This window comes from Ixodes scapularis, unplaced genomic scaffold, assembly GCF_016920785.2.
Source record: "Ixodes scapularis isolate PalLabHiFi unplaced genomic scaffold, ASM1692078v2 PGA_scaffold9__187_contigs__length_104089568, whole genome shotgun sequence".
In the NCBI taxonomy this organism is placed as follows: domain Eukaryota; kingdom Metazoa; phylum Arthropoda; class Arachnida; order Ixodida; family Ixodidae; genus Ixodes; species Ixodes scapularis.
Window position 1 is genome coordinate 81,071,993 of NW_024609884.1, and position 22,276 is coordinate 81,094,268.

Here is a 22,276-nt window from a genome sequence, read left to right on the forward strand (position 1 = left end):
CAACGACACTTTGCGCGTTCCCACCTAATTGATGGCTTTGCTCAGCTGCTCAGTCTGCAAAAATAATGCAAAGGTGGCTACCCAAAAAAGGATAAGGTGGGAAAAAAAAAGTCCCTAGGAGAGACCGGAGAAGAGGGACTCCGGGGAACCTATCCCTACAGCTTCATGTGGATTGCTGTGATGCTGCACTGCCTGCCGAAATTTGCGTATAACTTGCACCCCTACTTTACCTTTGATTCCATATAAATTTTGATGCTGGTTATATGTGAGAAAATATGGTATCTTGTTTGTCAAAGGCTTATGCCCATTCTAGTGGAAGTTCCCAAGGTTTAACACAAAAATACATTGACTTCCATCTGATCTCACTCTTCCAATGGTTACGATCAAGAACCAAGACTGGTGCCGACTCTTAACATCCGTTGGCCCTGCTGACAACTAGCTTGTGGTTAGCTCAGTTGGTAGAGCGCTCTGCTAGCCTTCAACAGGTCCTGGGATTGTATTCTGAACCAGGCAGATTTTATCGACGGCCACCAATTGCAGGCTTGAGTTGCGCTCCATTTCAGGTGGAAGTCGATTTATTTTTGTGTCAAAGGGCTAAACGGTTCCCTTCTGTTGAAATATGCCGAGCAACTCTTTTTGATCAAGATCCCACTCGCGCAGGTGCACTTTCCGGGTGCTCGGAGGGAGTGCTTTGAGCGGCTTCTGACATACCTGTACACGGACAGTGTGTCGGACATCATGAGCACCAACGAATGCCTGGACCTGATTGAGCTGGCCAACAGACTGTGCCTGCCACGACTCATCTGCCTGATGGAGCAGAAGGTGATCTCGGAGCTGACTGCCCTGAGCAGCAAGGACGCAGATGCCGCCCATGTGCTGGCACTCACTCTGCTCGAGCCTAGCCAGGTGACTCGCTTGGACACCTCTGCGTCATCGGTGGTTGGAAGCAGTCAGTCTTTGTGAGGCTAGGTAGAGCTGGGATTGGTCGGACAAGTGACCTTCAATATTGAGAGGAGACGGAGATAGAGGGGTGATATTTTGATGAAATGTAGCTCCTAAAATCATCTATTCACTGGTTGGCTGATTCTTTGTGGGATATGCTTATGGCACATTTTAGAGAAAAACAGAAGAATGTGGGATATACCATAAAAGCCCGCTTATAATACAAAATTTTTTTTTTCCAGATTTTCGCTTGTATAATTTGGGCTCGTGTTATATGCGATTTCATCAATTCCATGAATGCGTGGGTTCACATTTTTTTCATTTCATTTAATTTTATTTCCTTCAAGACCCCCGGAGGGTATTACATAAGGGGTAGATGCCAAAAAGATTTTAAAGCTAGTTTTGGTTTCCAAGTGATATGGCGTCAAATCACTCATCGTCGTCATCATTATCTGAAGGTGCACACTTGCGTCCCCACCAAAACTTGACACCATGCAGTCGCCAATTTGTCTTTGTTTCTTCGTGTCCCGCCGCCCCCGGTTCCCCCACACATCCCACCAAGTTATGTGATGGTACCATCATGTAGGAAAAGAAAGGTTATCTAAGTGGCTGGGAGTGTCGGCAAGAGTGCAGCAGGACGAAAGTGTATGGTGATTGAAGACTGCATTCGTGGATGGAGGAGACACAAACAAGCCCTTTTCGTCAGCACAGACCCAAGATATTTCTGTCGGCCGAAAAAAGTTTGCCAGGATCAAAGTGAACCTGACTCGGTTCATGAAGGAACAATGTGCTTTGCACTTCGCGGTAAACATTTAGCTACTGCAGGCAGAGACTATGGAACTGAGTGTTCCTAGGCTATACGAGGATAAATCTTTTTGCTCGCAGTACTCAAGTTGTATTTTGTAATATATGCGGGCTTGTATTATACATGGATTTACACAATAGGTTCATGGCTGACAGCATCACCTATCAAATGAACCTTTCACTAGGGCTTGCATCAGTGGTGCTTGGTGGACGTCAAGAACATTTACTTGCATCGTTAACCTTTCGACACTCATTGCCGTACATGTACGGCAGTGATTACACATTTTAAAGTGAACGCCTAAACGCAAAACTGTGCACACCGCGGGAGGTGTTGCTATTTGTTATGTCTTTTGTAAACTGTAAACGTCATATTCAGACGTTGTTTCGCATTGCTGAGCTATTTATAGTTTTCAAATTGGACACTATGTGCACACAATGCTCACTTCGCATACCGGCTGCTTTGGCGGTAGTGCCCATGGGAGCACTGGTTCTTCCGATTCAGATTTCCAAAGCTTTTAGGAATTTAATTTAGAGGATGAGAGCTCATCATCCAATGGAGAATTCTGTAAGGTACCTCTGGTTAGGAATCTGAAGCCGCTGGAATGTCGCGGAAATGAATTTGCCCAAATGAAACCAAGTATGATAGAAATATGACAACTTTTCGCCTTTAATACTTTAAATTTATGCTTCTAAACCTAACCAGCTTGCAAGCACTGTACGTACCCCCGCTAGATAATTAGGAAAAAATCTGTGCATTGACCCTTTCTTTATACTACTGTTGAACCTTGATCTAGCGAATCCCGACCTAACGAAATTCGCAATTTCACAATATTTTTTTCGTCTCCCTATCTTGCTTCCGTTGAAGACAATGTATTTTATCTCTCGATTTAGCGAAGTAACTTCCCGCGCCGCAGTTTCGATTTAACGAAGCCTTTGGAAATCGCATATACACATATATCAACAACCTCTGCGAGAAAAAAAAAAATTTAACAATCAAATTTTATTGTTGAAAACTAAGCATAGAAATGTGCAATCATTATCTTTTTCACAAAATAAAAAAAAAAGTACACACCGGTGGTGGTGGTGATGATGATGAGTAGCCTCGTAGCCTCTGCCTCTCGTAAAAAAAAAAAATGTCCGCCATTACACGACCCTACGCCCAACAAACTAGAGCTCTTACCCGTCTGTAAGAACAAAAATTGTTTCGTGCCTCGCGTGTTCTGTTCTGGGAACAATTACTGGTACACCGCGCAAAAGGAGAGTTCTGTCGCTCAACATCAAGGCGAAAAAATTCGCTGAAGTGACGAATGGCGAAAAGAAAAAGATGGTTGCTGAGAAGTATGAAATATCGCAGAGTTCGCTTTTGATGATTTCGGATAAGGAAATTGTCTATGTTTAAGTGAGAAATCAAGTTACTATAAATCACACATTCCATAATCTTGCAGCATATGCACATTAAAGAGATTGGCCTGTAATTTTCCGCACAGTTTTTCGATCCTGATTTATGCTGTGGTACCACATTTGCTATCTTCCAATAGGATGGCAGTTTTTGTCTCTTAAGGATTTGTTAGAGAGCGCACACAAATAGTTTGCCAGTTCTCGGGAACAGTTTTTCAATATAAACGGTGAAATATTATCTGGCCCAGTTAACTTTTGTACATCAAGTTCTCATAATAATAAGGCTATTCCGTTATACATAATCTCAATGGGTTACATCACATGTTCCATGGCTGTTCGCACACTTGGATAACAACTTGAGTTGGTAGGTTCAGAAAAAACTGATTCGAAGTATTTGTTTAGGCACATAGCTTTGCCCTTTTGATCTATGATGTCCAATTCTTAGCTAAGTTAATTTTCATCTAACTAGTATATTTATCGACTATGGCCTCGAACGTCCGATGTCTCGGTACATTGGGATGGCAAGTGAACGACACATTTGGCATAAAATTAAACCTATAGGATTTCCAGCTATGCCTAATCGATGGAATTTATAAATATTCTTGTTTTATGCCAATATCTTTTCTTCAGTCACAAATGGTTAACATTGGTTGCCAGGGCATCTCTCTATAACATATGCTCATGCATAATGTTCAGTTAAATTTTGGAAATTTCATTGCAATAAACAGTCGCAAAGTTTCCGTTTTTTTCTAAATACACCAGGCACGCTCATGCACCATCTGCTTTGGTAGCATGATTTCCTCCTAAGCATGTGGCTGCAATATTTTTACTTCTGGAAATAATAATCGCGGCGGGTTTGCCCTGTCGAGTGCACTTTATACCGAGCACCGGTGCACTGCGGAGAAGAAACACCCACAGAAGCAAGCTCCGCAAGTATTGCTTCCCCTCAATGTACTGGTGCTGGGTATGAAGTGCGCTCAACAAGGCTAACTTGCCGCAATCAACACTGAAAAATATAATATCACAGTTAATCTCTAAGTGAATATCGAATAGTGTATTATTCGAAACTATTATTAGAAAATTAGAATATTCACACAATCCTACTAATGACCCCAACAAACCGCTGTAATGTTGCAACGTTTCGTTGAGATATCAATAGGTGAGATTTCGTCTTGTTGAGATATCGATAGGTGAGATATTGATGGAGTTTCCAGGCCAAAGGCATCGAAGGACTATGGTAATTACTGATGATGGATCCCGACAGGTCACTCTGAGAGAATGCCGCACTGAATGGCTTTCAGAAGTTAAAAATAATGAAACTCGTGTTGTTAATTGTAGTACATAATTGGGTGATTAAGTGCAAATTTACTTACAATAATATCTGCATTTCTCATCAGCATCCAGACTCATGAAAGCTCTACATTTCAGATCCACAACGCAGACCAGCTGGCAGACTGGTGCCTGCACCACATCGCCATCAATCACGAATACATCAAGCAGCAACACAAGGCACTGTTGAGGAGCTTGCATCCAGAGAACCAGGCTTATCTGAACCAAAACCAGTGGCCTCCTACCTGGTATGTTTTCCAACTGACATACTTTAGTACCATTGAACATCAATATAATAAAGCCATATTTTGGGCCGGAGTCTTGGTTAAAATGGGAATTCCGTTAGATGGAGGTTTCTATATTTTAGCACTACAATCATTTTCCCAGGTACCAAAAACCCTCCTATTGCTTCACATCTTGTAAATGTATATTTACAAATAAAATTCCACTGCAAACTGCAGCAATGATTTGGGGAATGCAATGTGTATCAACCGTCATTCTTGATCAGTGGTTCTCAGATGGGGTTCCGTGGACCTGTTGGGGTCTGTGAAGCCATTTGTGGGGTCTGCAAAGCCGTCACCATTTTGTGAAAACATAACCACCATTTTATGTTAGCTTCTAAGAGTTAAGGCCCGTTTACACACTTGCAACTTTGTAAGACTGTGTGTGTTGAAAGCTTTTTTAAATCTCTTGCGACGACAGAACAGACTGGCACCACCTATTGGGTAGCCATGGAACATTTGGTGCTCCTGTATATTTCCTATTTTTTAGAGTGCAGCTCTTAAGCGCCCGTTTCCGGCTTGAGCGGCGTCGGCGTCACCGTCGGCGTAACCAAGGTCACCCCAAGGTCACGTGACCCTCAAGGTCACCCCAAGGTCACGCGACCCCTCCCGAGGTTACCCCAAGACCCCCGAGGTCACTTGACCCCTCCCAAGGTCACTTGACCCCTCCCAAGGTCACTTGACCCCCCAAGGTAACTTGACCTCCCAAGGTCACCTGACCCCCAGATCACGGACCCCCCAAGGTCACGTGACCCCCGAGGTTACGTGACCCCTCCAAAGTCAGGTCACCCCAAGGTCCCGTGACCCCTCCCAAGGTCACGTTACCCCAAGGTCACGTGACCCCTTCCAAGGGCACCTCAAGGTCATGTGACCCCAAGGTGGCCCCCACGTGACCCCCAAGGTTACGTGACCCCCCAAGGTCACGTGACCCCCCAAGGTCACGTGGCCCCCTCCTGAAAGTCACGTGACCCCCCCCCTCCAAAGTCACGTGACACCCCCCTCCCCCCCGAGGTCACGTGACCCCTTCCCCCCGAGGTTAGGTGACCCCCTGGAGCATATTAAAGAATGAGGGGAGGAGGAGGAGGAGGAGGGGTCTACCCTCCCCTCAGTACCCTTCCCTCCTCCTCCTCAAGAGCTGCGCTCCAATTTGGCGTTACAGGGAGTCGTAAACGGCTTTCACTTTTTAGAGCGCAGCTCTTAGGCGCCCGTTTCCGGCTTGAGTGGCGTCGCCGTCGGCGTAACCGAGGTCACCCCAAGGTCACGTGACCCCCAAGTCACGTGACCCCCACCGGTCACGTGACCCCCAAGGTCACGTGACCCCCAAGGTCACGTGACCCCCCGAGATCACGTGACCTCCCTCCCCCCCCCCCCCCCCCCCCGAGGTTACGTGACGCCCTCCCCCCGAGGTCAGGTGACCCCCCCCAGAGCATATTAAAGAATGAGAGGAGGAGGAGGAGGAGGAGGAGGAGGAGGAGGAGGAGGAGGGGTCTACCCTCCCCTCAGTACCCTCCCCTCCTCCTCCTCAAGAGCTGCGCTCTAATTCGGCGTTACAGGGAATTGTAAACGGCTTTCACTTTTTTTTTAGTGCATCCTTCTTTCTTTCTTGTCTCGAAAAACTTTTGCCAATATTCTGAACGACCATTTCTCGTGTAGTACATACATTTGACCTCGCAAATACCGCAAAACCTTTGCTCTAAGGAAATGCAGTTCCAGGATCTCCACATAGATAGCATCAGTGTGTTCTCTCATCGTATGAGAGGTTTTAGGGCACTCTGGTCCTAAGGAGTTTTAAGTATGTGAACGGGCCTTAAGCAGTTAAATATATATGTTCCAGTTGAGTTCTTTTTTCTTTTTTTGCTTCTTATTGAGACTAATGATATGTGCATACAATGTGCGAACGCCTCAATGAATTAAAACTGCGGCACAAAATTATTTTTGCTAAATTATGAAATTTACACTGGCTTGATCATGCTGACAGAAACCGGGGAGCACAGAATCTGTAGTGAATGAGCCGGGCACATGTGATGTATGTGTCTGATGTCATGAGGTCATGTGATGTCATGATATCACATGATAGCATGAAATTAGTCACATGACCTTGCAACGTCATGGTGTCGCACGAGGTCATGAGGTTACATGATGTCACATGATCTCATGATGTCATGAGATCATGTGAGGTTGTGACATCATGAGATCATGTGACGTCATGGTATCATGAGACAACACATGATTTTTTTTTTAAATGCCTGGGACGTGACCATCGCCTTGTCCCCCCTCTTCCAATGTCACTTGCTTGTGGGGTGTGCAATCCAACTGAAACCTCACAAAGCTCCCTGCAGCCAACCATAGCACATCCCAACGTACGCATAAAGCACGCACAGCACATTCTGTTCTCCCCGAGTTCATCAAAATGATTGAGACTTGTTTAAATTTTTTGAAGCACCTGTTTTATCTTTACAGTGTCCTGATGTTTTGATTGCTCAATCCCTTCTCAGGTACAACAAAGAGATGCAAGTCTATGAGAGATTTTCCAGGGTGAACCGGTACAAGACCAAAGCAAAGAAACTCAGCTTCTGCCCATTTTCCTTCAGGAGTTCCAAAGCCCCGAAACAACTACCCTGAATGTGGTGCGTAGGTTTCAGAACTATCATTGAGTTAGGGCCCCATGTTTGATGAATGCTGCTACGAGTTTGAAAAAAAATATATTGTGCAAAGATGGAAGAAAATGGCAGGTGTAATATTTTGTACCTGGAGGTACAGTAGAGCCTTGTTTATATGTTTTATCAGCTGTTAGGTTCATGAATGCCGGTCCTGTTGGACACCCATCAGGATGTGTGTATTAAATTCCTGCTTGTTGCATTTTCCTTTTCGGCTGTTACATCCAGACACTGCCGTCCAACACGGCCGACACGCCGCATTGGGTCACCCTCTTCTTTTTCCTCCGCTCCCCTTTTTTTTCACCTGTTTGCCTCTCTGGGCCACACTTCTGCCTGTTCTTGCCCGGGCAGGCGTTACCTTGAACTCGGATATGATAGAGGCTTTCAGAACAGTCCATTTATCTTTCCCTCACTTTCTCCACTGCGTATGTTTCTGCCGTGCTCAGTGGAATCTTTCTCCCAGTTCCACTAGTTTTATTTGGTGTGGAGTTTGAAGCTCATTGTTGAGCACTGCACGTGCATTGGGCTTCACCTTTTCCCACCGGTACACCTGTCGACCTTCACTGCTTTGCACCGGTGTGCTAGGTGCTCGGTACTTTTGTGGACTCTTGTATGTCGAGATTTTTTGGTTGTAATTATATAATTTTATATAGCAGTTTTAGGAAAAAGTAGACCTGTGTTTGAATAAGTATGGTATTCTTAACAAATGTAAAGGTCTACAATATAAATTGCTGCGTCAGAGTTCTTCGTGTCTTGTCTATATGTGCCTGAAAGCAGTTGTTACAATATCCTGGGCCATACATTTTTTTTTTATTGCAGTCCCCTAAGAAGTGTATGAACGAGGTTTTACTTCATAGTAATATTTGATTGGTGAAGAACCCTATAAAAAATATTTATAATATAGTAGTTAGTTGCATTTCTGCTCTTGTTTACCCATATAACAGGCACCTCGGTCAATGCTTCAACTGCAGAATGTATTGTATGTACTCGAAAGTAGGCAGGTCGACCTTTTCGCAAATGGAGTTTGCCAGTACACTTTGCTACATAGCATCCGGAGGTCAATCATTGGAAATCCTGGAAACTCAAGAAATGTTTCTCCGATCAACTTCCATTAATTGCCCCTCGTGCCTGCTGTACAAAACAAATACTGGCAAACTTTGTTGATGAGGTCGGCATATTTTCAAATAAATGTACACTGGCTTAAATCAAGCACTGCAGCTTTGCTGCAGTGCTTGGTTCAAAGACTCCCAACTTTCTGTTCGTCACCTTATAATGCCATGCCCTCTCACATTAAGTCCAGTTTTTGTTTGGTAGCTCGGAAATACCAGTGATCAAAGCATCGAGTTTCTGCGGAAATTGCTAGCATTCCAGCCAACGCTCCTACACTCTGTTTCACCTTATGTTGTACCGCAGCGAAGGCTAGAAGCGCGAGCTCATAGCATTGGCAGCTGCTCTTAATGCATGAGAGCTTGTGCCGCCAAGATCTGCCCCAGAGCAAGGAGCTCGCGCTTGTAGCCTTTTGTGCGGTACATCATCAGGTGAAATAGAGTATAGTATGTGGCTTTCATCAGTTTACAGCTGAACAAAGGTTTCTTGCTTCGGTTGTATAGTCACTGATAGAATGAGAACGGCAGGGCATGTCTTTGAAACGCCTGGCCTCCAGCTTTTGCGGTTCATGCGTTTCGCTCAAGGTGCATAAGACATTGAAACGTTGTTGAAGGTGGGAAGCTTGTGCTGGAGGCGGGACAGCTGGAACTCCCTGCTGTTCTCACCTTGTCAGCGACTATAGTACCGTATTTACTTGCACAATGAACGCACTCGCGTAATGAACGCACCCCCCAAGTCGGCTCTCAAAATTTCGACTTTTTTTTTCACTCGCGTATAAACGCACCCCCAACTACCCCCAACTCGGAAGTCAAAATTTTGACCCCCTCCCCCCACGCGCGCGAAATGAGACACTTTTTTATCCTGGTGCAGCGAGGTCGCGAATGCATGGGCAGCGTGGGCGAACAAAACGCCTTGCAAAAGGCATTAAAAAAATTCGCAAAGATCCAACGGAACCAAGGAAAAAAAAACATGGAGAAGACCTTTTTTTTTGTTTTGCACAGCGCAGTCTGGACTTTGGGTTCGCGCGCCGCCACGCGCATGGAGGTACGAAAGAGAAGCGGAGAAGCGCTCTAAGCGAACAAAACAGCTTGCGAAAGGCGGCCAAAAAAAAAAAAACAAAAAAAAAAACGCACGGAACTAAGAGAAAACAAAAACAAAGACATTTTTTTTTTTTTTTTTTTTTTTTTTTTGCACAGCGCAGTTTGGTTACGGGGGTCGCGCGCGCCGCGCGCAAGGAGGTAAGAAAGAGGAGCGGAGAAGCCCTCTAAGCAAACGAAACAGCTTGCGATAGGCGGCAAAAAGAAAAAAAAAGAAAAAACCCACGGAACTGAGAAAAAAACAAGAAAAAGAGGAGCTTTTTTTCTCTTTTTTTTTTTTTTTTGCACAGTGCAGTTTGGTTACGGGGGATCGTGCGTCGCGCGCCGCGCGCAAGGAGATAAGAAAGGTAAGCGGAGAGCCCTGGCCTAAGCAAACAAAAGAGCTTGCGAAAGGCGGCAACAAAACAAAACAAGGAGCTAAGAGAAAAAGAAAACAAAGAGGAGTTTTTTGTTGTTGTTTTTTTGCACAGCTTAGGTTACCGGGTCCGGCGCCACGCGCAAAGAGATAAGAAGTTACTTCGATTTTTCAAGATAAAAGGTCCGTTCATTATGCGAGTAAATACCCACGCAAAAATTTTACTTCGCGTAATGAACGCCCCCCCCAACTTTGCATCGATTTTTCGGAAAAAAAAGTGCGTTCATTCTGCGAGTAAATATGGTATGTGCTGGTGCCAACAATATGGGTACCGGTTACTGGCTGTCGTTTGACTGAATGCCCTCTTGGGCGGTACAGGTTCGATGCTTGGAGCTGCCATCTCGGCGACCGCTCGGCACAGCGATGCCACCGAGCAGAAAGGGAGCGGTTGATCCACCCCCACAGAAGAGGCAACCTGGCTTCCTTCCTCACCGCCGCATCTAATGAACCGTCGAGCCTTGCGCGGCGACTGTAACAAAAATGCCCGGCCTCTGCAGGGGCAGCGTTGAAATGTGTCCCAGTGCCCGTCGCGCACGCCTGATTCATGTTTCCCCAGGTATGCACTAGTCGAGGTGGTGGGAGCCGATACGCTCGCACTTTGGGGTTTGTACCGCGCCGTTGCATGTTTGCTTTTTTTTTTTTCTTTTACCGCGACACTTAACATTGTCGAATGGGTGCCTTTTTTTAAGGGAGCGGCGCAGGTTTCGTCGCTCTTCGAGGTTGTGTAATTTGTGTGACACGGGGTAGGGGGCGAGTCCCGCCTCTCCAGCGTACTCCAACTCGAGCGGGAAGGGGCGCAGAGTCGCGTCTTCTCTTAGAATGGCTGGCCATGATTGATGCGAAAGATCGTCATATCCGTGCCTTGGTTCTTGCTCGCATTGGCGCGAGCGAGGGCACCACCTCAGCACTTCGAAAGTCAGTCACTCAGACCCCACCGCCGTGCTTTTGTGCCTGTGTATATCGAGTATTTGTGATCGAATGGTTTTGTCTCTTTTTTTTAATTTTATTTGCTACACATAACTGCGCAGTGATGGTTGGTACCTCAGCATGCTGCAAACTAATGTATGCGAGCTTATTTAATTGAGCACAGTGATGTGGAAATTCCAATGTTGGGTGCACGAGCGAGAATGATCACGAGACTTCCCCGCCTTTGAGAGTTCGCCGTCTGTTCCAGGTTGACCGAGTGTTTGATTCCTTAGAAGGTCGTTTATTTGCCAAGCTCACATCTGTCTCCATGTTGCTGTGACCAATGAGCCTGAATCCCCGGTATTGATAAGAAACTGTACCGTGTGTTCAAAATTAAGTTTCACAAATTTAAAGCAAAAAAAACTCCGACGTACACGACATGTGCTTTTGCACCTTGTGGTGGTGACACTATCACAAGGTGCAGTTTTATTTTAGTTTGTGGAACTTGGTTTTGAATACCTGGTATAATAATTAAAGAACAGCAGCCTTTGTTTTGCCTTATTATTTTATGGAGTCTTCAAACTTGCTGCTGATTTGCTTCTGTCTCTTGTTTAGAGATTTTTTCAGGGCTTTCTTTGGTTGGAAATGTAGCAAGGCTTTCTTTGCCTCTTTTGTGTCTGAGACGTAAATGAATTTGCTTATTTTCCAATTGAGATCATGCCATAAATTGGTCTAGTTTGGTGGGTGTTTTATTGTGGCACACACTTGCAGAAAATCTTTGCGAGTTTCAAACATCTAGCATACTCCTCAGTTACCTAAAAGTATGATCAAACTGATTTCCTCTTGAAGAATAACCAACAGCAATAGTGCTGCAGAGGAGAATGAACATGCTGTTTTCAACTTATATTTCGGAGGAACTTCATAAGTAGTAGTAGCCGCACTGATGAAGAAAACCTGAGGGTTCGCTTTTCCGCGGAGCACGCGGATTGCCAATCGCCGCGATCGGCAGCATGATTTCAGCAGTTTACAGGGCAGAGATAACGTCTTCACGCAAAGACACCATCTGTGAAGATTGCATTTGTATGGAGACTCATGTTCTTGATCTAGTTATTTGCTATGTTATTTATGGGCAATGCCATGATTGGTTGTATATGTGCTTTGCGGGAAAGTAGACTCAAGGGCCTTGTTCATAAATGGTGTGGCTATTATTTGAGTAAATACGGTAAATTTAGCAGGGTCTCTAAACCAGTTTGATGATCCCGTTGTCACCTAATGGCAAAATTTTGATTTCGCAAGCTATTCCCAATACTAATGGCATTTCAGAAAATTTGTGAAATATTGAGCCCACAAATGTGCCAAACTCTGACCCAAATTCTGGCCTAAACGAGTTCTTAAGAGAATAGATTGGCTGGTTGATTTATAATGCGAGTAGCGAGTAAGGTAGTAGTGTCGCTACCACAATGACAGTATAGGTGAATGACAGGTACAGATTTTAAGTGTTTTCAGGATACACTGCATGTTCTACGCCTGTGTTGCATTGCTCCTACACGCGACTTTATCTGAAGCACCACCATACACATGCTGCTCATTCCCTTTAATATACTGGCCGCATTGCACCATTTGGGATAAAATTCCGATAACTGCCAATAGATTTGTATGTGCACCTAGGTTGGTAAGAACAGTGTTTGCCAGATGAGATGAAAAGACTCTAGTACTCCCGTCCCACGGCTCATCGAAACATGGGCCGCATGCCTTTAATGAGCTGGTGCACATTTTTGTGCAATGTGCGGGGGATTTTTACCACTCCGACAGCGATTGTTCCAGAACCACGAATGATCTGAAGTTGGGCGTCTTCGAGACAGGCGTGTGGTGTGGCTTTTGTAGCTGCTTGCCATTTGCCTTGGCTTGTGTGCAAAGTGGCCGTTTGTTCAGACTTGCAACTGCACATTTAGGTAAAGAATTGCAGCACATGGTAACCAGGAGTGTGCAGGTGGTGATCCTGGAGTTGAATTCAATCAGGATTGTGTACTGGAACTGGAATACAAACCAAATGGAGTTTATGCTAGTGATGTGGTGTGCACAGCTGTTACTGAAAAGCTTGGGCGTTTCTTGCAGCGAGAGCTGCACAAGTCGGTTATTGCAGCCCAATGCGTTTACCTTCCACTGAACATATATATATATATATATATATATATATATATATATATATATATATATATATATATATATATATATATATATATATATATTTTTTTTTTATTCTAGAATCCATTTGTATAGAGGGTAAAAAAAAACAAAAAAAAAAACATGTGAAATTTTTTTTTATTATTATTTTTGAGCATTTGTTTTGTTGCTAACCAGCCAGCTTACGAAGCACACATGGCAATTTGAATGAAGTAGGATCAAGCCTTCCCCCCCCCCCCCCCCCCCCCCCCCCCCCCCCGAGATAATTACTGTTCAGTCGGCGGTGGAAGTGTCTGCTTTGCAGTAGAAAAAGAAGTCAAAACTGATATTTATAATCCTGGTGTCATTGTGATGAGTGTTTAACATGCAAGTGCTAATTTCCACTTTTCTCTGCATCTATGATGGACCATCAACATGTTATGTATTGCAATCATAAATGTCTAGCTGAACTCAAGATTTTGTTAGCTACACTTCCTAGTACAAAGCAGGGTCTGCCGTTTTTTTTTTTTTGTTTTGACAAAACTGGGATGACTCACAAACCATTTTACAGTTTGTAGTATTTACCTTGTAGCACTTTTTCTGTGGGCATCGGTTTTGTTATGTGCCGACCCCGATGAAGCTCCTAATTAAATCACTGTCCACGATGCATGCACCTCAATGCGTTCAATTGCAAGTTCAAATCCTTCTGGGTTGCCAGTGAACTATAAAAGTGTGGAGTTTGTCATATATTTGGCAGAACAATCAAAGAAAAAATAAATTAGAAGAGGGCAGCATGGTCTGTGTTCAACTATGTGCTGAACCACCAGTGCAAGGAAGCATTACTATAGCAGGGTCAGCTTTTTAAGTGGAGGCACGCAGAAGCCCACTAGGTCAAAAATAATGGACTGAAGGACACACTGAAGATCACCTGTACAAAAATGACTGAATTTTTCTTGGCAGGCATTATTAAACTGGTAGAGTGCAGTACCCGTTTGTGCATGTTCAAAGGCACCCTAGATAATAAACTGGTTGTCAAATGTCTTGTGTTCGTGTGGCACAGTGTCGGTGCTCTCGGCATTCCCCTGGCAATATTGCTTTGCTCAAGGGATTTTAAGCCACCAATTGTTCCGCCGCAATGGCTCAAAGTGCAGGTCATGAATGGCGTAAAGGAGGAACAATAGTTGCTGAAGGGTACATACTGAGCGCTGGAACTTGGTCGTGTACTTTGTTAAGCCGAATGCAAGTGCATAGCTGAAAATCAAATGGAGGTATGTTCAGACAATACAGGGACAAGCACTCGATGCCCAGAGCCAACCAATAGCCAACAAGCAAAAGGGGCTAGTGGTTGCAGATCTGCCTCGCAAACAGCTGTCTTGCTCCTTCGCCCCACGAACCAGACCATAGAAAGAGAATAGATTTATCTGTCTTGTAGGGACAAGTGGTTCGTCACTTTTTGTGTTTGCCTTTACGTCACTCCTGCAATGAAATGACTGCTGCAGTTGCACGTGCTCATAGTGGCTCCAATGAGAAAGGTATATGTCTCGTTTGACTTGGAAATGTCATCTGAATGTTGTGCTGGCTTCACTGGAATAAATTGTGTACTACATAAATTTTGTCCCGATTTATGAGCAAGGACTATACTCTTAAGCCGAGACTATGGTGGGAGCCACATGCCCACCGTACCAATTGTCCACCTCCCTCTTGTCACCTGACCCAGCTCTCCACACATGGGTATGGGCGGGAGCGTGATGACGTGGCGAAAGTGAGGCATGGTCCAAGGAGGACATAGCTTCCACTGCAGTCTTGGCTTAGGGGTCAACGGAGTACAGCTGTGTGCTCCAGCGTTTGCAGGGTGCGCCACGGAGACATTCCCGTAAAGCTCTCATGGGGGTGGGTTCCTTTTGTACAATGTGCAGGACGGTTGGCTGCGAATTATTCCGAGGATGTTTGTAGATTCTAGTAATGACAAGTTGGCTCGCGTAGCGGGGAAGCACATTTTGGCTAAAATTAATTTGGTCCAGTTCCTGGAATGTCCGGAGAAAAAAGGTAAGATTGCGGAAATTTACAGTACATTTTCAGGCTGTAACAACCATGTCAGTTGATGCCAGTAACGAGATGAAGGATGTTTTCCCATCAGTCTGGCCATACAGAATTGTCTCGAACCCGAGAAGCATGTCCCTTCAAATTTAAAGCTGATCCACATTTGTCAACACATTCTTCCTCAGATACTTTGTGAGGTAAGATTATGAGCTCCACAACATGAGCATGCAAATTAATACAATTTGTTGCTGCAGCTGCAAACTTTGTGGTTCTTTGAAAGTTCTACACCATGTGTAACCGGGAAAAACTACCTCCATTTACGGACAAACTTTATTGTTTTTGTAAATTTGGACGCTAAAGTGCTTGCGAGGACAACAATGACCATGAGCGACGGATCTGTTGGAGAAGATTTCGGATCCCTAGGCAGCTACTGACTAAATGCTACCAGGTCTTCTTGACATGCGGGAAGTTGTGTCGCTCATGGTAAGGCTCGTAGGGGTCGTCAACGTAGTACTTGGGTTTCTTCCAGTAGGCTGTGACCATCTTGTCCAGCATCTTGCACTGAGTTTTGTTGCAGAACACATGCCTACGCAGGTACTGCAGCTGTTCTTCCGATTTCTTCCAAAGTTTCTTGGCTCTGCCCGACCTTGGCCGTATCCAGAGACCGCAGTTGAGGCGGAAGAACCTACGAATGACTGCCTTACAGGTCTTCCTTGTGCCTCGCCTGAGTGAAAACTTCGTGATGCAACGGACTTGCTGGCTCAGGGTCGGTACCGCAGGTTCAAGGCGCAGGAGGCTGGACTGGCCGGACTCCCTGCATGTCGTCAAGCAGTGGTTATGCAGGGTGGTGCATTCGGAAATGAGTTTCGACAAATTGCAAGTCACTCTGACTGCGGGGAAAGCTGTGAAGGTGTAGTGGTTGCTACAGTGCAACCCACTTACAACGATACCACATATAACGATGAACCGCTTATAACAATTGGTTTCTAGACTGGAAATTATCGGTTTCTAGTCCAGATACAACAATAATCGGTTATAGCAATTGAAATTTCGGGTTTTCTCATCGTTATAAGTGGGTCGCACTGTGCTACAAATCTAAGTTTGTGAGATCGGCATATGGGCACGAACCCCGAGAAACAAAAACAATTTCGGGTTTATGAAGCGTTAACGAAAACCACCTTGGACATAGTAACACGGCAGTGCAAGGGTGGTGCTAGGGCTTGTTCATCGTGATATGGAGTGACTTGATTCTGAGTATTCTCAATGAAATGAACATAGTAATGAAACTGCTTCGAAGGTTACCGTTCAGTGGTACAGTGTTTTTCCAAACTTTCTACACTTTTTTCCCCCCATTTACAACGAATTAATGAGGCCTTTGGAAATGCGCGTCGTATGCATAGATTTCATGTGACGTCATTCGCGGCCATGCCAGCACTTTATGCTCCTTGAGCGTTCGGTTCGCCGTGTTAGTTTCACACCGCAGGAGTTGTAGTTCGAAGAAACCAGCAAGTAGAAATAACCGTCAGTACCCAGCAATGGCGACACTTGCAAGCTATGTATAGTCGTGCGAGTGGTCTCTAAGAGCGTCGAAAATGAGTTACTGTACTACTTAGCGCTGATACAAAGGAACATGCTTCACGGAAAACTTTCAAGCAGCAGTGTTGGAGGCACGGGTGCAAGCGCGTGGCTTTAAAAATGGTCTCTTAGCGCGAGTGGTCGGGCAAGCCAATCTTTTCGAATTTACGCCTGTCTGGTGACGCTTCAAAATTTTTGAGTATCCTTTATTTATTCTTCATTTAACCCTGGGGGGTCAAGTAACCACAGATAATCCCGGACAAAAACTGAGGCCTACTTGGTGCCATGACACTTACCGGCCTACAGGCAAATTGTGAAGCGAAAGCGTAGACCTGATGCTCGAGAACTGCGCTCTAGAGTGGCAAATGCAGCTGGAAACTGGTGTTGTTAGCCCACGATACACCAAAGGGAGGAACCGCGACGAGACCGGGCTGCTTGCATTGCTTGTTGTGGACAGCGCACGAGATGTGGCCACTCTCGTAACGTTGCCTGAAAAGGATATTTTGTTGTCAGCACTGCCCGAACTCTGTAATTCATTCTTGTACTCGCAAATGCAGCTAAGATCGAGCCATGCAGAAAAAGACTTACCCAGCAGCCTGGAAAAAGCACGAAGAGCCGCCATGCTTCGTAAGTTTTAACGATGTGTTGATTAGGCCGCCACTTCCTACGACATAAAACTGTAACAAAACATTAAACTATTTTTTAAACAATTTTGTTTTAGTTCGCTTGCTCTAATTAAACATTTTACGAATAAATCTTTGTATATAAAGGTATAGTTATGTTGTACTTTTAGCTACAACCTCCATTCGTTCATACGCGACTGCTGTGTGCGGACTCAGCCTCTACCCTTCCTGGCGACCCGGGACCGGTACCAAAATGTGGCGATCAACGCGGAAAGTGTACTCGCGCTATTCCCTGTTGGTAAGAAACTGATTTATGTAATATTGACATGAATCGTTTACGATGCCTTTCTGTTGGGTCTGGAGCTTGGTTCGGTGCCCTGTTCCGCTAGTCTCGACGCATGACAGCCGGAATACCACCGGTAACCCTAATGCTCGGCATCACAAGCAGTCAAGGTTACCTGGGTGTGAAGGGCAGTCTTCGTGAGGTCTACTAGAAAAACAAGTGCAACAGAGGAGGTTTCTAGGTTGTCAATAAGGCACACAACGTCTAGTGCCACGGAGATAGTTATAGCTCCCCCAGAAAGGCCAGTAAGCTAATTTGCAGAATCGGGTAGGGTAGTTGAGCTAGCAAAATTGTATCGGGTATTTTTTTTAATATATTTTCACAGGGACCGCGAACCCGCATCAAAACATTCGTGCTGTGCGCGGCTCTCAGCTTTGAAAAAGTGCGCGTTCAGCTTTCCAAAGATACGGAACGTCCAATTTATTGGTGAGGTTCTCTGAGAGAGTCTCGGGATGTCACATCGCGTTCACACGAAGGCAGACATGTACACGTTGCCCCCAAAAAGTAACTAAATACCGTTACTCGTTACTCGCTCACAAAGTAACTACATACGTCACCCGTTACTGATTCTCAAAAGGAACGCGTAAGTTACCTCAAAAGTAACGAGTTACTTTTCACGTTACTTTGACGACCAAATACACAACTGTCTGTTTCATGGTTTATTGTTTTCTTTTTAGTAGTCGTTTCACTTAAGCAGTAGCTACCTGTCCAAGTTTGTATCGGTCATGTTTCCCCGCTTCTTTGAGAATACATCCCCGGCGACGCTGAAGAGTCGTTCTACCGACACGCTCGAAGGAACGGCAGTGTTGTGCTTCAGCAAGAGCTGGTGGATCTGGGATTCCCCTCTCTCTTGTGTTCTCCCTACTTCTAAAGTTCAAAGTTGACAGTGGATTATGTGCCTTCCCGCGTTGACAACCTCCGGGTTTACATGCGGTCCGTACTCGGTTCGAAAAAGTTCAACCAACGAACCCTATTGTGTTCGATGGATGAAGGACATTCCCAGCTGTAGAGTTACAGCAACGTTTGTCGCTGGACACGTCAGTCGAGCTGTTCGACTGACTTGTTCAGCGATAACCGTTGCTGTACTTTCATACCGTTTAGTCGTTTTTCGGATTGCCTATCTGCCTTTGTCGCAATAGAAGCATACTCTGGTTACAATTACAACGAGGCTGTTTAAACATTGTACACGTTACTCCTCAAAAGTAACGAGATACCGTTACTCGTTACTGGGCCTTAAAAGTAACTAAATACGTTACTCGTTACCGAAAATAGTAACTAGGTAGAAGTAACTCGTTACTTGTAACGCGTTACGTACATGTCTGCACGAAGGCATACACAATGGATACATACTTGATTAAATATATTGTGTAGAAGCAAGGGGCAGCTCAATGGAAATGAACACTTGTATTCTCGTTTGGCCTGTTTTGTTATTTTGTGAGATCCTCCGCTTTATTCTACGAGCTTGGTGCAGTGGTGTTCAAACATGTTTACCTTCCTTAATGCTTTATACATACTTTTTTTTTTATCGGGGTGAGCTCTCGCTTTGGGCCATCATTGGAGATGTTTCTGTGGTGCCTGCAGAATCGTGTTACTTTCCTGCTACTTCAAATATGGTAAATTGGCATAATGTGAAACTTCCGTAACCCATCATACTGCATGATTCAGCGTGAGGGAGCACATATTCCACCTCGTCTTCATTGTTTTGGGGGGGGGGGGGGGGGGGGGGGGGGAAGGGGATGCCTTTGTCATTGTGTTCTGTCTAATACAATCCAACATAACTCGAGCTCCAAACTGAATTAGAGTATTTCGTCATAGCTTTATTCTTGGTTAGGCACTCGGTAATGCTCAGTATGCAACTTTTGATTGGATATAACGCCTACCTTGAGTTGCTACTCTTTTACGACGGTTGAAGGTATGCTGGCAGAAATGAGTGCTACGCGCAGTTTTTGCATTTGCCAGAATATGTGGGGTAAGCATATTTTTGCATTTAGCACTTGGACAGATTGGTGGAGCTCCGGCCCGCTCCCCCACTCAACAGGCCCTATGCAGCACGCTTGCCCTTTGACCCTGTTCTCCAATATGAAACGCAACTTGCGAATTTGTTCTAGAAGATGGGAAAGGCTACAGAATTGTTACAAAATTCATCTGTAAATGACACCAGCTGCACTTGGATATGGCTTCTTTCCCCCCCCGAGTCATTTTTTTTGTGTTATCAGACTGGTATATGTCATGTCCCATTTTTTATCATTTGGCAGTGGTTAATTATGCTGGTTCAAAGTTCGTCTAGACTTCTTGTCACCAGTGGTTAGAGATTGAGGCTGGTTCACACCCTCGTGTTTGCTTAAGGCCCGTTCACACTCTTGCAATTGAGTACGAACGAGAGAGACAAGACCGGTTTTTAAGGCTCTTGCAACGTCTTAGGACTGGATGCACTGCTGCGGAGCTGGTTCTAAGACGTCGTAAGAGACTTAAAAACCAGTCTAGTCTCTCTCGGTCGTACTCGGTTGCAAGAGTGTGAAACGGGCCTTTTGGACCGAGTGCCTTGAGACCTCTTGGGATCTCTTACGAGAAGAGAGCAGACTGGTGCCCTCTATTGGGTAGTTGTGGAACATTTGGCATTTCACTATATTTCCTATTTTTTCCGTTTGTCATTCTTTCACTATTGGTTTGAAAAACTGTTGTCAATGTAATAAACGACCATTTCTCGTGAATAGTATGTATATTTGATCTCGGAAATACTGAAAAACCTTCGTTCTAGTAAAGTGCAGTTCCAGGGTCACCCCGTAGATGACGCCAGCCTGCCGGTGTGTTCTTTCGTCGTTAAAGGGGGGGTGCAACGATTTCCGGACTTTGGTCAAAAATTTGTGGAAGTTGCCCTCTGACACCTCTGAAGTAAAGAGCAGAAAACTGATTTTGCTTGCGTGTCCTAGTTGTTGTGTAAAAAAAAAAAAGAAATAATGGCATTTCTTGCACCCTTCAACTTGCTCGAGTTTTCGGGGTCACACTTGGTCGCGCAGCTAGTGACGTAATTCGGGGTGCCGTTTAGGTTCCCGTGTGCTTTCTCGGAGGAAGCTTCCTCTCCCTCTCTTTGCTGACATTAGTGGGCTTTATGCTGCTGCTTAGAGCCGAGTGAGGTCCTGTAAGCTTCTCGCCGTAGTTCCTTCGGCTGCCACTCGCTGCTGCAGGTGGGGGGAAAAGCTTGACTTTTGCTTTGCGATTATGCAGGGGAATCGCGGCATTTTTTAATCGAGGAGATATTTTTTCTATTCTCTGGGACACGATAAACAACGTAAAAATGACGAGATACAAATTCTTTTAATCTTAAAATCGTTGCACCCCCCCCCCCTTTAAAGATAGCGAGAACTCGGTCGTAAGCAAACGCAACTTTCCAAACGGGCCTCTAGATGAAGTCAATGTGAAACAGCATTTCTGCAGATTCGAGTATTGCTCCTTCCTCATTCTGGAGCTTGTGCTTTAATCCAATTGGGTCAAGTTGATACTCTTTGAATTTTACGCTTTTTGTCTGTAAAATAGTTAAAGGGACCCACAGTCAATTTAGCCCTTCTTATACCTTTGGCCGCTAATGTTTATAAAACTGCATACAGCCAAAAAAAAAATAGCCTCTTTTTTTTTAGAGCAGTTACTGTTGCAGGTGTGTAGTGTAGCCAATGATGCCATTGGACAATAGCTAAGACAAAAAGCAGGTGACAGAAACACAACTAACATGTGAGCCCCAATGTCTATTCTTTGTCAATGTCCCTCTTAGTTTTCCTAAATGCGCAAAGCAACTTTGAAAGACCCGCCAAGTAGCTAAGTCGCTGATAATTGGTCGGTCACTGTGCTCTCACCATTAGCTGCTCAAATACGCAGCAAAATTGTAGTGCGTTTTTTTTTTTTTTTTCTCCCTCTTTTGGGGAGAACAGTATTACTCCCCATATGATGTGAATTTTGGGGTAATCAAAAATAATTGCAGAGTCCCTTAAAATTCCATTGTTTGCTGCAAGCTTTGTTCATCACAGTGGTGCACCTCTAATATGAGTTGTAATGTGCTTGATGCAGTTTTGTCAGGTGGTACTCGATGAGACATGGTTGAGTTAACCGTTGCACAATTGCTGTTTACTTGAATCTTTCAGTTGTCGGGGAACAAGCAGAAAAGCCCCTCCACGGTTCAGAGCCGTCGCCAGTCAACGAGTTCGTCTGGAGGGTTTGTCTTCCGATTTTTCTTGCAGAGTTGTCTTCTAAGAGTGTGCACCTTTGTCTTAGATAAAGCATTTGTGTATATCCCCTAACAACGTGAGGCAAGCGTATAGCCACCAACGATAAAAAAAAAAGCTAGAATTAGCCAATACCTTGCTTGGTGGTTCCACCTGCCTGTGACTGCATGTTGCAGAAGTGCAATCATGCAGAAGTGCATGATTGCACTTCTGCAATCATGCAAAGATGTCCAAAGACCCCGTGGGGGTCTTCAAGGAAATAAAGTGATTGTGATTAATTGTGATTGGACATGTCGCCTAGCTGCTTTGATGTGATTGACAAAGCAAAGTTTGTGTACTCTAGCTCTTTTCATAAACAACTCTAGAGGAGGGGTTACGAAAA

At 44.8% G+C, this 22,276-nt stretch overlaps 3 protein-coding genes across 11 annotated transcripts in view; 2 read left to right on the plus strand and 1 right to left on the minus strand.

Moving 5' to 3' along the window:
- LOC8033729 (rho-related BTB domain-containing protein 1) overlaps nucleotides 1-13,115 on the plus strand; it is a 179,503-nt gene extending 166,388 nt beyond the window's left edge. For all 8 annotated transcript variants that reach the window (XM_042287113.1, XM_042287116.1, XM_042287114.1 and 5 more), the window contains 4 exons: nucleotides 661-906; nucleotides 4,573-4,721; nucleotides 7,250-7,381; nucleotides 10,349-13,115. In XM_042287113.1, the coding sequence (XP_042143047.1) occupies nucleotides 661-906; nucleotides 4,573-4,721; nucleotides 7,250-7,376 (522 nt within the window). In that variant the 3' untranslated portion in view covers nucleotides 7,377-7,381; nucleotides 10,349-13,115. The remainder of the gene's footprint in view (nucleotides 1-660; nucleotides 907-4,572; nucleotides 4,722-7,249; nucleotides 7,382-10,348) is intronic.
- Nucleotides 13,116-15,455: 2,340 nt separating this feature from the next.
- LOC115317827 (39S ribosomal protein L35, mitochondrial) lies at nucleotides 15,456-17,406 on the minus strand. The gene is made up of 3 exons (XM_029977498.4): nucleotides 17,303-17,406; nucleotides 17,011-17,203; nucleotides 15,456-15,953 (listed from the first exon to the last, which is right to left on the minus strand). The coding sequence occupies exons 1-3, from the start codon at nucleotides 17,334-17,336 to the stop codon at nucleotides 15,581-15,583; spliced, it is 600 nt and encodes a 199-aa protein (XP_029833358.1). The 5' UTR covers nucleotides 17,337-17,406; the 3' UTR covers nucleotides 15,456-15,580.
- A 118-nt stretch (nucleotides 17,407-17,524) lies between these two features.
- LOC8033730 (MICOS complex subunit MIC60) overlaps nucleotides 17,525-22,276 on the plus strand; it is a 36,320-nt gene continuing 31,568 nt past the window's right edge. The window contains exons 1-2 of one of the 2 annotated variants that reach the window (XM_029977470.4): nucleotides 17,525-17,635; nucleotides 21,814-21,884. In XM_029977470.4, the coding sequence (XP_029833330.3) occupies nucleotides 17,591-17,635; nucleotides 21,814-21,884 (116 nt within the window). In that variant the 5' untranslated portion in view covers nucleotides 17,525-17,590. The remainder of the gene's footprint in view (nucleotides 17,636-21,813; nucleotides 21,885-22,276) is intronic. The other variant, XM_029977473.4, reaches the window with a different exon arrangement.